This window comes from Nilaparvata lugens, chromosome 8, assembly GCF_014356525.2.
Source record: "Nilaparvata lugens isolate BPH chromosome 8, ASM1435652v1, whole genome shotgun sequence".
Lineage (NCBI taxonomy): Eukaryota > Metazoa > Arthropoda > Insecta > Hemiptera > Delphacidae > Nilaparvata > Nilaparvata lugens.
Window position 1 is genome coordinate 49518380 of NC_052511.1, and position 16311 is coordinate 49534690.

Sequence of the window (16311 nt, forward strand, 5' to 3'; positions counted from 1 at the left end):
TTTTTATATTTAATAAAAATTATATTTGAGATAATATTTGATAAGGAAATAAAATGCTTACAATATTGTTGAAAAAGGCTTACAATAAACAAAGGTGATGGATAACGTTGATTTTATTGGACACACGAATTACTGTGATTAGTATTTTCCAAACTTCATCTCATAACTCCTATAAGATAAATGTCTTACTGAATAAATAGATAAATATTACTGAAAGTACTGTTTGGGCTAGGCTATATCCTGAAAACAAAATTCAAGCCAAAGTTTGGTCTGAATTATACAGAATTTTGAAGCGGATAATGTGATGTAATTGGTGACAATTATAAACCAACAACTGATTATTTATCAATTTTTTCAGACTGATCAACAATCTAGAAATATTATTTCAACAATCATGTTCAACTATTGAGGTATATTCTTTATAATAACAACAGTGCAGAGTTTTCAAGTAGCATAACTAATAAATAGAAACTAAATTTCAACCTAAGCTGATCATCAAAGAAAGTTTCAACCGTATTTGAAAACCGTCCAAATTATGGATGGAATAGTCTGCAATATTCCTCAACTATAAGAAATATTCAACATGTTCTTGTTCACTTACAAAAGTCTTATACCTATTTCAATTACAAAACATTTCGTATTTAGTTACCATCAAGTGCGAACTTACAGTTGAATTCATTCAACTTTAAGACTCTGGGGCCACACTAATTGAAACAAAAAATTCAAAATTTAGTACCCAAAAATTACCCTCAATCCACCAACAGCGATTTCCAAAAATTAGCTTCACTAAGCTTCTATGTTCTAACTCTAATCAAAAACTGTTTACTCAATGTAGTTATTATCGATTAAAAAGCCCTGTACATGTTAAAAATGATAAGCTCCAATGATACTATCACTAATATTCTGCTTATTACATACTAATTTCAAATATTATCTTATGAATTTTCAATAAAAATAGTTGCTTCATTCAACAAACTGAAAACAAAACTAAGCTTGCATTCTTTTGCCTTTCATGTCCGTGTTCATCTGGATCTGAAATAGAGACAAAGAAAACAATTAGAAATAATCGTAAAAAGACAGTGAAAATAAGATATCATAATTACTTCTATAATGAGATCCACTTCGAACTGTCAGCTTTCCTTACAGATAACATCAACACCTTCCCATTCTACTAATCCTGACAGTTCAAAGCGAGTCTCACCTCAACTTCAACTGTTGTTAAAATAATCTGATAAGTTTAGAATTTCACTTAAACAAGATTACTTTCATTATTTTTAGTAAACTCAAATTTCGGTCACTTTTAAAGACTCAGTCCCACTCTTCAGCCCCTAAAATACTTGATTGAAGTAAATACTTGATACTTGGCTTGATATCATCAGAAAAGAGCTATATTTCCTATAGTTCGGCCACTGTATATGCGGCCCGGTGCCAGGAGTTTCTTTGGCTTGCTGTTTTGAATACTTCCAAATTTCAGCTCATGGAATAACGACTTGAAACTCCATCCCATTCCACATACACCCCCTCTGTCATTACAAGAAAAATAACAGGACTAAAATAATATGGATAAGATCGATCATGAAGATGAGATTTCATAATAGCTAAGATAGAGTATATCTATATTTCCGCGTGTCTTCTTCCAACTATAATAGATCATGAAGATGAGATTTCATAATAGCTAAGATAGAGTATATCTATATTTCCGCGTGACTTCTTGCAACTATAATAGATAATGAAGATGAGATTTCATAATAGCTAAGATAGAGTATATCTATATTTCCGCGTGACTTCTTACAGCGACACAACTATATATAGTTAGACGGATGAAAGATAAAATATTTAAAAAAAACATGGCAACTTCATCTGAATATTATATTGTGAATTATCAGACTAGATAGCCTCAATTTTTGATATTCAGGCCCAGTTTCTAGGACACTTATTAACTCCAATAGATCATTAAAACTATAGGGTCAAGGTTTCATTAGATTTAATAAGAGTACTAGGAACGGGGGCTCAGTTTGGGATTAATATAACATCATTTCATAGCATTGGAAATATGGAATCTTTCTGAATTGAGAAACTCATAAATTTCTACAGGTCCAAGACGATTAATTTAGAAATTGGTTCAATTTTACAAAGTTTCAACTGAATATATAGACATTTCAACAAAGACTGATTTCATGCTGAATTAGCCTATTCAAATTTCATAATTTGATAAAATAAATAATCAACATCAATACAGATACAAATTAAATTCAAAAAATTTTGTACTTTCAGAGATCCACACATACATACATACCAGAATAAAATTGCATACCACATAAGACAAATCAATTAGTAATTTAAATAATTGAAATCTGTAATTAAACCCAGACAGCAAGTAGTTTACAAAACTCACCAGTCTCCCGATCAGCAATTAGTTGATCTCTGATTAACGGCTACTTGATCAGCATTAAGTTGATCTCTGATTAACTGCTACATCACCTTAGTTGATCTTTGATTAACTGCTACAGCATTCCTGCTTCAGCTTAAGCCCAATACTCCAATACTTCATACTCCCATACTCCATACTTCCCTCAAATCATCTTCACAAATATTTCAGTCATTTTTATTGAGAGGAATCTAATGAACTTTCCAAAATCATTTTGGAAGATACTTCATTCTTCAATCAAAACATATATTTATATGATCCAGTCACTTTTTGTGAGAGGAAGTCAAGAAATTTATCAAATTAGCAAGATACATAAATTATTTGTCAAAACCCCACATTTACAGGATCCCAGGTTTGTATATTTGGTCCGTCTAATCCCTCATATCCAAATGAGTAGTACTCAAGACCAAACTCAATTACTATAATACTCTACATAGAATTCACTCATGCCCAGTTACACGTTGGTATATTACATTTAACCGTTGTAAAATGACGTCATATTGTCGTTTATTGGTTTCTTTTGACATTGCTTCCGTTAGATAACTTCATTTTAAGGTGGTTAAATTTAATGGACGTAAGTAGACCAGTAGGTAGTATCTTATATTATGCTGGTCTAATCCAAAACTTTCATTAATTCGTGTATTGAGACACGGCGTCAATTATCTTTAGTGATATTCATTTCAAAATGTCAGCATCCACGTGATTTATGAGAGAAATGCTGACATTTCAAAGTGAATCCCAATTTGGAAAAACTTAATAAGGGAAACTTTTATGACGCAGCCCAAATATTCCCTTCCATGTCCCTCCATCTGTAAAATTTCTTTACTTTATATTCAATTACGATATAGATCTGAATATATGTAGAGATATATATTCATGAAAAGCAAAAAATTCTACATTCTTGAAAATCCCTGATTGTAACGGGGAACAAAGAGGGGATTGTCTTTTACCATTAATTGCCTGAAAAACAAATACGTGAGACAAAAATTCCAATTTTAGGTGGCTTCCAAACCACCAGTCAAAGACTGAAAGCAAACATTGATGATCTAAGGCTATTTCAGAAAAATCTTTCAATCATCTAATCAGGAGGCAGTTGGCAAACTCCACAACGTCAAACTTTTTTCTCTGAATCCTGAATTCTTTTAAATTCAATCTGAATTGGATCCTACATTTTTATTTATTTTTAGAATTTCAGCTATCAGCAAACTTTATCAGTCAGCCCCAGCTGCCAAATTTATACAAACCGCCACCTGTGGGACAGAAAACTTATTACAGTATTCCATCAAAGTTTCAGGTTAGAGCTGCCAGCTAATTTCGAGAAAAACCAATAATTTTCATCGATTTCTTACAAAAATTTCAAACATATCATAATGTCCCACGAAGTACGTACCAATAAAACTAATAGATACAAAAATAATTCCTTATTAGGAGTCTTAACAGTTTAAAATTTGAAGTTGCAAGTATGAAACATTCTTCTAAAAATCTTTTCATGCTGAAATGACAAGACAGATATCTCATATTGGATGAAAAACAACCATGAATACAAGCTGTTTGGATCTGTATGTCTGTATCCTAATCTCCCTTCACCAATCTATATTGAAAGCATTTCACCAATCACGTAATGAAATCTAATCAATTCACTTGTAACTTGTCGTTTTATACTTTTGTGAATGTGAATATTTTTTATGAATTTCGAGTGAATAAATTTGATTTGTTTTGAATTCAAAATATCACGTCCTCTTTATTATAAGCAGAGCGAGCTATGCCTGGAACACATAGTCGTCATATCATAGTTGTCATAATTTGGTAAGAATTGAACTAAGTTCAAGCAAATGGCCTCCAACTTAGAAATGTTCTACTCTCTTACAAGAACAAATTTCGAAGTCCTAGTTTCCCGGCTATTTTGTCAAGAGAAGAATTCGTTTAGTATGATAATGATCACAATTTTTTGAAGGACTAATTTCTGTTATGAAATTCTGGTGAAACTTTGGAACTGATAGTTTTGGACTAAAAAAAATCAGTTTTCATAATATCATCATAATTCAAGAGTTAGGAGATTCATTTCTTGAAATTAGACTAGCATTTAATTTTTTTTCACAATGACCGATTGTCGGCCGACATTCAAGTTAGTCACGACATCCATAATGTGTCTCCGATTGACTAACCTCCAGCAACAGCTGATTTTCAGCCAATTGGAAATGAAATTCTGGGTGACATGACAATAAACGTCAGCCAACAATCGGCTACTTATTACTTATGAATTACTCATTACCCATTACTTACATGGGTTTTTGCTTACAAGATTTGTATTATTACTTATGTATTTGTTCCCATCACCTACTGATATGAATTTTGGCATGCATTGGACAAAATATTTGCAAATTTTCAATCTAATTTTAGATCCCAATTATTACTAATGAATAAATGACTAACCGTGAGCAGTATTGGTCGCCTTACGACTTGGAACGACTGCGCGATCGGCTCTTGGAACGCGAGCGGTCACGACCGCGCGAACTCTTGCTGCCAGACCGCGAACGCGACCGGCTACGCGACTCTGATCGCGAGTGATGGCGACCGCGCGACCTGGAGCGACGGCGCGACCTTGAACGCGACCTGAAACATGAGACAAACAATTTAATTGAATAATTAATTGCCTTAAGACAAAGAAATTAGACAAAAATGCGAATCGAATTCATTTTATCAATTGTTCAAGACAATATAATCATAATATAATTACAACCATGTAGGAAAAACTAGACTGAGTCTCTACCATTTCTCTCCAAAATTTGTATAAGAAGTTTATGTTGCCCAGAGTATTATTAGGTTATGATATCACACATCATTGCTTAGCCACTTAATTTTCGGTCCAGGTATGATCATTAATTCAAAAGTAAATGAAAATTACTTTTAGTGGGGTTCCACACTAGAGGTGACCGTCCACTGGAACCGTATTCAACCGATCCTTGTACTTGATAGATAGTGATAGATAGATAATTGCCCTTATTCATCACACTTTAAAATATTACAAGTGGTGTGGGCGAAGTTGAGGCAATAAGAAGAGACCTCTCTTCCACTTAACCATAGCACAAATCTTTTTCACCAATCATGTATCAGATTCTAGGCCTACACTGCGACGTTTCAATATCGTAGGCCGCGGCCTTGTATTAGAGGTGGCTATGACTTAGCTCATGACCGACCCCATACTACGGAGTGAATAAGGCGGATTTCACACCTTAAGGGTAACAGTCCTCTGGAACCGTATCCAACCGATCCGTTCGGCCGTTGGATCGGACGAATCTGCCGGCCGTTAATTCGGCCCAATATGGTCGTCCATTGGAACCGTTTACGTTAATCTAGTTGTCAATTATTGAATTAATTACTATCATAGCCACCAAAATTTTCCATAAACAATGATTATATTGAAATTGAATAAACAAATATCCACTAAATTAGTTATTCATTATCAAGCAATCTTTGTTCACAGATTCCTTCGAACATCACAACGATGATATCTTTTGCCTCGCATATCCCACAATGGAACATGCTCTTGAACCAAACTTATCAACTTTTCGTTGTCCTTAGTTACAACTTTATAAAACAGAACAACTTCAAAAAACAAAAACAAACAAGACTGTGAAACAATTTTAGGTTAGGAGCACTCTGTTGTGTCAGCTTGACTTGTTAGTTCGGCCGGACAGAGCCGGATACGGCCGTATGAACCTGTTGCAATGGACTAGCATCTATTCCTTTCTTTGTTGGGGGATCGTTCGGACGAGTTCTGTAGTTTTTGACCGATGCTAGTTCGGACGAAAACGGTTCTAGTGGACGGCCCACTCAAAGTTGGGCCGGGCCGAGCCGAGCCGAGCCGGGCGGAATCATCCGCATGCGTGCTAACTATGCAGGATTCAGTCGGGAGCTTTCAAATCAACGCCGTGTCAAGCCGAGCGGATTTGTGCAGTCGGCTTGACGCCCAACTCAAGCGTTTTTAGCCAAGCGGATTCTGCCTTCTTTCAAATCCCTTTTCAAATTTCCCTTTTTTCAAATTTCTTTTTAATTCAATCCCATCTCACATAAGAGAAATTCATGGCTTGAAGAAGTTCAAAAAAACACTCAGGGAATTCCTTATTGTATTGTGTCCGTACAGGTTAGCAGACTTCATTGTTGAATAATGTTTGATTGATGTATGTTATGTGGGATCTGTTATGTTGAAATATGAGGGATGGTAGATATTAGATTAAACTTTGACGTGTCATATACTGCGGGATCGTTGCTCCCTTAATGCAGTTTAATAATTGTGACGAACAAGAAAAGTAAAGTTCAGTTTAGTTCGATATACCCACTTAGTGAGTTGCGCATATTTTGTATTTTCAACTAAAAAATGTCTTAAAAAGCGAATCGGCAATCGGCTTCAGTGCGAACGCAGGCAGATTCCGCTCGGCTTAGCCCAGCTTAGGAAGGGCCGTCCACTAGAACCGTTTTGTCTGAACTAGCACTGGCCGAAAACCACGGAACTCGTCCGAACAATCCCCCATCAAAGAAAGGAATAGATGCTTGTCCATTGCAACAGGTTCTTAGGGCCGTGCACGACCGTTTCCGGCCGATCAATTTTTCGATCCGAATTGAATGGGATTTTCCGGCTCTATCCGGCCGAACTAACTAGTCGAGCTGAGAAAATAAAGTGCTCCTAACCTAAAATTGTTTCACAGTCTTGTTTGGTTTTGTTTTTCGAAGCTGATTTATAAAGTTGTAACTATGGACAATGATAAGTTTGGTTCAAGAGCATGTTCCATTGTGAGATATGCGAGACAGAAGATATCATCGTCGTGATGTTCAAAGGAATCTGTGGACAAAGACTGCTGAACAAATAGAATCTGAAAGTAAGATTATTGTAATGAATAACTAATTTAGTGGATTTTTGTTTATTCAAAAATTTTATGAAAAATGTTCTTTGCTATGATAGTAGTTAATTCAATATTCAATAGTTCAGCCAACTACTGAACTAGACTGACGTGAAAGGTTCCAATGGACGACCATATTCGGCCGAATTAACGGCCGGCAGATTCGTCCGATCCAACGGCCGAACGGATCGGTTGGATACGGTTCCAGTGGACGGTCACCCTTGGTGTGAAATTCGCCTTATTCACTCCGTAGTATAGTGTCGGTCATGAGTTAAGTCATAGCCACCTCTAATACAAGGCCGCGGCCTACGATATTGCAACGTCGCAGTGTAGGCCTAGGATCTAATACATGATTGGTGAAAAAGATTTGTGCTATGGTTAAGTGAAAGAGGGGTCTCCCTTGTTGCCTCAACTTCGCCCACACCACTTGAAATATTTTAAAGTGTGAAGAATAAGGGCAATTATCTATCTATCTAACTATCAAGTACAATGTATCAATTCACTAAAATACTACAAATTTTAATAACAATTGTTAATTTCAATTCAATAATAAATCTGATCAACTGACCATAACAATAATAATTTATACCTCAAGGCACGTTTTCGTTCATGCGAAACCGGTCGATGTTGTATAAATATGTCTATAGTAAGGAGGTCCACGTTATAATGTCAGTGTTTGTTTAACAATGGTATTGCTATCCTTGTCTATCGTTCAACAAAGCTGATTGTGCTATCTCTTTCTCGCTTTGCTCTGTTGACAGATCGTCTTTTAACAATGTAGAATTAATAATTAACAAAATATTCCGTCTTAATTATGAAAATTCATTATAAATTTATTGAAAAATATAATGTCTTATTGCTTAAGAGTGCGGGTCATCTACCGCCATATTGGATTGAATGACCCATAAGATCAATGTTATCTTTTGGAACGTTTAGCTTCGTTATTTATGGACGGAAATTACGTATTATACATCATTGGAAACATAATAAAATTCTTCAAAGCAATATAATTGATTATTTTAAACGAGAATCCTATTATATTTAGCAAGCAATTTATGTATTTTTATATTTGATTAATTATATTTATTTATGGTTATTAATGTCCAACGAATCTCGAAAACGGCTCTAACGATTTTCACGAAATTTGGAACATAGTGGGTTTATGACAATAGAAATTCGATTGCACTAGGTCTCATCCCTGGGAAAACTCGCTGAACGACATTAAAAGTATAATTCATCCTAAGAAAAACTAGGAGACTTTCGTCGTCTGTGGATAATAAAAAAGTGAGTGAGAGAGTGCGTCTGTGGAAAATCAAAATATCTCATCCCCGAAATTCATAAGCTGACGTATAGCCAGCTATAAAATATAAACACGATCATTTTTAAGAATTGTGTTCCGTTTATCAATAAATAAAAATAACGAGCGAAGCTCGGTGCCCCGATATTAAACAGTTAATATTACATCAATAACCCTGTATCAGCTACCGTCTATAGAAGGCATTGACAAGACAGAAGATAGGCAACATTTATCTTTTATCTTTCTTCACTGCCGTTATAAACTGGACCTTACTATAGTCCAAGTGTTAGCCATAACTATTAACTGGAATTTTGTCTATAGCAACTCAATTACACATAAAAATCAGCTGATCAAACGACAAAATAGGGAACAGCCAGGATTGCTTGACAAGAGTGTGGATGCTCGGCTGGCCACTCGCCTTCGCTCGACAAAAATGGTGCGATGGCAAGCGGAGACCAATGAATGCGAGCGCTAGCAAACCAACCATCCACACTCTCGCGCTCGTCGTCATTTGTACGCATTGGGCGCTAGTGTGGATGCAACATTAAAAATCATTTGAGATAAAGGAGAGAAAACATTGGAATACTCATCTCCCGCATTTAGAGAAAATTTACGGAACAGTCCATTACCACAATTGGTGCCGGTTGCACAACAGCCGGTTAAATTTTAACCATGATTAATATAATGTAACGAGAGCCAATAATTAGAGAAACCGTCTTTTCTGAAACGCCTTCTCTGATTGGTTCTCGTAAAATTAATCACGATTGAAATTTAAACGGCTGTTGTGCAACCGGGCCATACTGTATTGATTTTTAGCCGACACAAGACACAATTTTCTATACGTTACTGATTTCTAGCTATTTCTACCGATTTAATTAACGAATATCGGGGCACCGAGCTTCGCTCGTTATTTATTTATTGACTTTTGATAATCCAAACACAATTCTTTAAAATGATTGGGGAAGTACTAACAGCACAGCCCAAAACTGTTTCTTTCCCGAATTTTGATTTATACACTATAAATAGTCCAGAAAGTAGGTTATGTTCCATACACTTGAATTCAGGTTCAAATTTCTGTTTAAACATTTGAAATCAAAAGAAATTATAATTTAGATTATGTACAAACCAAATTAAATAACAAAATAACACTCACTAATCACTTGAAATATTGTCAAATAATGATCAACTTTGAAAATTATAATATAGCCTAGTCTAGTTTAGGAGGATTATCATGTCATGTCAACAAATCAGATTATGTTGATCAAATCGATTAAATTGTCTAGCTAGATAAAATTTCTCGCTGATTGATTATGATTACACAGCTGGAAATAATTCTGTCTCTCTCCCACACAGGAACACGCATCTTCTGTTATCGAGAGACGACGAAATTATCATCTGTTTTCCAAGGATGAATTATCCTTTTAATGTCGTTCAGCGAGTTTTCCAAAGAATGAGACCTAGTGCAATCGAATCTTTATAGCCTATCATAAACCTACTATGTTTCAAATTTCGTGAAAATCGTTAGAGCCGTTTTCGAGATCCGTAAAACATAAATAACCAGATATAAAAACAACCAGATATATAAAGAAATTGGTCGCTTAATATAATAGGATTTCTTGACGCCATGACAAAATTTTCTCCGAATGGCTGATTAGGTTAACGTTGGTACAATCAGCTTACTGTTCTGTCGTGTCGTCGAGAAATCGGCGAGTTTGATAACAGTTTTCTACACATATCACTACACATTTTCTTTCAAAATAAAACTAAGGTGAATGAAAGAGATATTGTCATTTTCAATTAGCCTAATATCCTCCAATTGGGTAATCTTACCAAAAGCTGATTTTCAGCCAATCGGAGAACACTCATTATGAGTGTTGGCCGACAATATCCTATTATATTAAGCGAGCAATTTCTGTATATGGTTATCTGGTTCTGTATGTCCAACGTATCTTGAAAACGGCTCTAACGATTTTCACAAAATTTGAAACATAAGTAGGTTTATAATATAAAAATTCAATTGCACTAGGTCTCATCCTTGGGAAAGCTCGCTGAACGACATTAAAAGGATAATAATTATTCATCCTTGGAAGAACAGATGATAATTTCGTCGTCTGTTGATAATTGAAGTGAGTGAGCGAGTGCATGTGTGTGGGACTGAGATAAAATTATGACTCAGGTACTTAGTGCCGGTTGCACAAAAGCTGGTTAAATTTTACTCCTGATTAATTCCAGTAGAACCAATCAGATAAGCGATCTTTATGGAATGGTCTTCTTTGATTTGGTTTACGTGAAATTAATCCGGATTAAAATTTAACCGCCTTTTGTGCAACCAGGACTTTGTGAGAGATTTTTGAATTCTTCAGGGAATTGATCTCAATTCACTGTGATTAGATAAAACATTTCTGTGTGAACTATAAATTATATATTATAATTTCTATCGTAACAATTTTTTCATGCTTTTTTACTCCGAGCGAGGCTCGATTCCCCGATATTTGTAATTGTAAAAACGGCTAATTCATGGTTTATCTACTAGCATTTATGTTTTCTACACATATGATTCAACTAAATGGTTAATTGCCAAGCCAAAAAATGATTTAATAATGTATAGTTTGATTAATAATAATTACCTCCTCCTGCGACTACGCCTATATGGAGACGATGGTCTTCCATAGCGCGCCATCTGAACTTTCAGCTCCCTGCCGTCAAGCAAACGCCCGTCCATAGCGTCAAGTGCATCTTCGGCATCACGCTTGTCATAAAACCTAAAAAATAATTAAATTATATTTATAAACAGAAAACAATTAATAAACAAAACCTGAAAGCAATGTAACCCAACTAAAAGGATCAAGAAAAAATAGCTTTACTGCTCAACCAAACCACAAAACATTCGCAGTAAATAAAACAGTTGAATGTTTGTTTATTCATTTCTACCGAAAAAAGCATTGATCGAACTTTCAAAGTAGATAATACCATTATTTATTTGCATTTGTTCCCGGATAGAATAGCAACGATGGAAAACAACAATGAGTAACAGATCTTACAACAAACAATAAATTGTTATGCGTCCTTGAAATTGCCGGAATCTGATTTATGGTTGTTTAAATTATGTTAATTAATTTTATCTAATTCTGTTTTATTGTATCATTTACAATGTTTTTTCATGTAATAATCAATTTTGAAAATATAATATTGCAAACAAATCACACAATAGCTGTTTAATTTGGTGCTGAAAGCTGATCGTAGCAACCTAACCTTGCCAACAAGATTGAACAATAAGATTCGATTTTCAAATAACTTTTTGCATTCAATTTCATAAATTACTCAAACTAAACATATTTTTAATCAAATTTTCTAAACAAAACAACACAGATATGTGTAAAATCATTACATTGGAGAACCGAAATCTACCGTAACAACACATGTACGGTGCTAAAACAATGTCGAAAAAGAACTTCCGGAATTGAGTTCTACACGAAATTAAAAGTAATTAATGTAAAACAAGCACTTACTGAACATTGAACATTAATTAAACTAACTACATTAGATGTGTATTGTTAAAACAATAAAAATAACATACGTATTGACACAAATAGCCTAGGATTGACATCATTGTTCCCCCGCCAAAATGCTATGAGAAACGAGTGTCGGTTAAAGTGTGTTGCATACCTAAAATAAAATTAAAATACGAATTTTTAAAATTATCTAAGAAATTATGGTTTTGAGTTAATAATTACCTGACAAAAGCGAATCCTCTGCTTTCCCTGGTAAATCTATCACGAGGTATGTAAACATCTCCAACTTCTCCACATCGTTCGAAAACACGTCGCAAATCATCGGTGGTTGTTCTATAGGTGAGATTATCAACTTTCAAAGAAACCATACCCTCAATTCGAGGGGGTGGTCTTCCAAAACTCATTTTGAATAAGTTTTTATCAAAAATGCGTCAAATATTGTTCAAAACCGCCAAGAAACAGATGCCTTCTTCAGTCCTACACATGAGAGAAGGATTCCAACATGGCGACTGACTGACTTGATCACTTCCTCAAGGCGGCCGGTGAAATGGCGGCTTTTGTTTTCTCAACTCTGATTGGCTGGCAATATTTGGCGCCCAATTTTAAACCGATGAAATTATTTTTACTTTCCTTGCCCTACTACCATAGGTAAGGAAAGTATTGCTTTCCAAAAAAAATTAAGGTACCCCAATTTCAAGTTTTCTATATGTTTCAAGGTCCCCTGAGTCCAAAAACATGATTTTTGGGTACGGTATTGGTCTGTGTGTGTGTGTATGTGTGTGAACACGATAACTCCATTCCTAATTAACCGATTGACTTGAAATTTTAACTTAAGGTCCTTATACCATGAGGACCCGACAATAAGAAATTCAATAAAATTCAATTCAAGATGGCGGAAAAAATGGCGGATAATTACTAAAAAACCATGTTTTTTACGTTTTTCTCGAAAATGGCTCTAACGATTTTCTTCAAATTTATACCATGGATAGCTATTTATAAGCCCTATCAACTGACATGAGTCTCATTTCTGTGAAAATTGCAGGAGCTCCGTAATATTCTTGAGAAAAATGACAGTTACTAAAAAAGCCATGTTTTTCACGATTTTCTCAAAAACGGCTCTTAAGCCGCGTTTACACCGGAGTTGGCAATAAAAAATTGCCAATTTCGATTGCAGACGCTAGTTGCCGATGGAAGTCTGCAACTTGTACTTGCAACCTGGGCACATAGTTTGTTTTTAGGTCTGCAACCTGCAACTAAACTTTACAGTATGTAGAAAATCAGACAGTATGTAGAATGTCGAGTGCTGAAGAGGTTGTTCTTGCTGCGGCAGCGTGTGTTATTCTATCAAAATGTAGAAAAACCGAGAAGATACTGGGTTCGACCTTCATTGCAGGCAAGAGCAAAGTATAGCGGCAGCGATCTTTTAAATGATTTAAATCGAGATGATACAGATCCTTTGACGGGGGAATTGAGATGCGATGGCAGTGTAAAAAACTTTTAAGTATGTCAAGTGACGATTTTGAAAGTTTAATTGTTGGTATTGGACACATAATTAGTAAACAGGATACTAACTACAGGAAAGCAATTCCAGTGCGAGAAAGATTGGCTATTACATTGCGCTTTTTGGCGAGTGGCGACTCTTATACTAGTCTCAGTTATTTGTTTAAAGTTTCCAAAAGTGCGATATCTATTTTAGTGCCAGAGGTTTGTGAGGCTGTTATAGGTTTCCTGAAGGATAACATACAGGTGAGCAAAGAAAGAAAATTACTAAATATTGTTATTTTTAGATACCTTTTATTTGTTTACGTTGTGCACTGAGTTAAATAAATCTAGACAAAAGTTAATTGTTAATAAATCTAGTTAATAAATCTAGACAAAAAAGTTGCAACCTGGTAGTGACTTGTTAATAAAATATGAACACAAAGTTAAGTTAATGTTCCAAAGTAACACAATTCATAAAATTAGAAATAAATGTATACATAAAAAAAACTCCAAATCAAACAAAGAAACTCTATAGCTTAAGAAATATAGGCTATAGCTTAGCTTGAGTAATGTATAGCGCTTACATTATAGCTAGCGACCACGTGGAGCCAACAGGCGGGAGGGGTAGCGGGGTAGTTGCAGACTCAAGTTGCAACTGAAGTTAGCGCTGCAACTCGCATTGCCAACCGGGGTTGGCAACCGCCTTTGATCTTTACCGACTCCGGTCGGAAAACCAAATTTCGATTGCCAACTCGCAAAATCGGTCTCCAACTACGGTTGGCAATGCGAGTTGCAGTTGTTTTAATGCGTGCAACTCAAAATTGCCGATAAATGTCGGCAATCATTGGTTGCCAACTCCGGTGTAAACGCGGCTTAACGATTCTTTTCAAATCCATACCCTGTATAGTTATTTATTAGCTCTATCAACTGACATGAGTCTTTTTCCTGGGGTACTAATGGGGGGTCCACCCAATCCTTGAGAAATGGACTTTGTAACCTCCTTCTCGTGCATGAGGTAGGTAGGAACACGGTTTTTACTTTTTCTTCTTCCATATACCGTGGGTAGGTAGAGCAGTTTATAAAAGAACACAGTCATAGTCAAGATATTTCATCTGTAGAACAGCTGTTTTGACGAATTTAAAAAAAACATCGAATTTCACAATATTTACATAAAGGAAAAAGTACTCTGAAAACAATTGTATATACACATATACAGTAGTCTGATCGTAGTTGCAAATATGTTGCCGTCAATCGTCATTATGTTTTTCTCCTAAATTATTCTCGTTTGATATTGAGGCTTAGGTTTATTTAGCGAACTATATTGGAAATTTTAAGGTAGGGTTATAAAAAGGGCACTTTGTTCCGTGGATGTTTTTTACAAGAGAAATATTTGATCAAAATAAGGGGAAAGGTTTTTAAGCGAAAATAGATGTAAAATTTTAAATAGTTCAATGAGCAAGGAAAGTTGTGTGAGTGTACCACACCAGATTTTTTGTTATGTAATTGGGTCTTTCTGAACTGTATAGTTTATAAGTACCGTACACTATATTAAATATACTTAGGACTATACCATAAATTAATAGTTTTTTACTAATAAATTAAGCCTCTTTATAAAACTTTCTTATTTTCAACCCCAAAAATAATTGTTATTGAATATTTTAATGAATTTATTTCATAAAATGTTGATTGTTGAGTTAGAACTTAAAATTGATAATAATCTAGTTTACAATAAAAATTATCGATTCATTATAATAATTGATTATTTACCAACATCCATTTGAAATTAGTAACTGGAATTTTGATAATATTTTATTATGGAATTTTTATTCATTGAGAATTTGGGTTCAATTAATAATAAATTGTTATTTTAATTACTTTGTCTATTATTATTTTGGCATATTCTTCCTCTTACTGTAGGCTATATACAAAACATAAACGGACAGTCAATTATTTTATAAAGACTATTTTAAGGGCTTATCAGTAATATGAATTCTACCGTAATCACTTACTTGTCATACTGTTGAAAAAAGAAACCAATCATTCCTAAACACTTATCAAATTCAAATTACCATTATCAATAAAAATTGAAGTGTATCATTCTCATTAGGAGTTTGAAATATTTATAAATAAAAAGGAAACAAGGATAAACATTTTTTTACAAAATTCAAGGTAAAAATATATATTTTATTAGAATTGATGAACAAAGTATAAAATACATCTATATTCCCTAAGTTTTGAGAAAGGCGAAGATCAAAATCATCCAAATTTAATTCAACATATCGATAACGCATCAATATCACGACAGAGATCTGTTGTATAAGCATCATCCAAGTAATTAATAAGTAAATTGCACAGTTTGTAATCTTTCAAAGATTCATCTACATACTCATCTCCATTATCAACACCAAGAACGGAATCCACCTGAAAAAGTTAAAATTGATTAAAGAAAACTATACAAATAAAATTGAAAAGACAATTTAATACCAAAAGAGTAACTGAAGTTTTTAAACATATAATACCGTTTTAATTATATTAAAGTATTACAATAGAGTAATTTACCAAGAAATAAAAATAAAAATCTGGTGTGGTGCACTCACACAACTTTCCTTGCCGTTATGAAAATTGATCAACTGACGATAGTGTTCTCGCGCATCTCAAGTCTACTTTTCTAAGATCTGAGTCAGCTGGTGACAG

The 16311-nt window shown here is 34.5% G+C and overlaps 2 protein-coding genes across 3 annotated transcripts in view; both read right to left on the reverse strand.

Moving 5' to 3' along the window:
- On the reverse strand, positions 1 to 12682 carry LOC111048690 (serine/arginine-rich splicing factor 2). 2 transcript variants are annotated; one of them, XR_005572104.1, is made up of 5 exons: positions 12358 to 12682; positions 11251 to 11385; positions 4862 to 5041; positions 2396 to 3678; positions 1 to 1032 (listed from the first exon to the last, which is right to left on the reverse strand). XR_005572104.1 is itself a non-coding variant. In XM_022334619.2 (4 exons), the coding sequence occupies exons 1-3, from the start codon at positions 12537 to 12539 to the stop codon at positions 4882 to 4884; spliced, it is 477 nt and encodes a 158-aa protein (XP_022190311.2). In that variant the 5' UTR covers positions 12540 to 12680; the 3' UTR covers positions 1 to 1032; positions 4862 to 4881. The 2 variants fall into 2 exon arrangements, 1 of the variants encoding a protein (XP_022190311.2); XM_022334619.2 differs by lacking the exon at positions 2396 to 3678 and having other exon boundaries at positions 12358 to 12680.
- Positions 12683 to 15767: 3085 nt separating this feature from the next.
- LOC111048691 overlaps positions 15768 to 16311 on the reverse strand; it is a 43011-nt gene continuing 42467 nt past the window's right edge. The window contains exon 9 of the mRNA XM_039434998.1: positions 15768 to 16038. Coding sequence (XP_039290932.1) covers positions 15889 to 16038 — 150 coding nt within the window. The 3' untranslated portion in view covers positions 15768 to 15888. The remainder of the gene's footprint in view (positions 16039 to 16311) is intronic.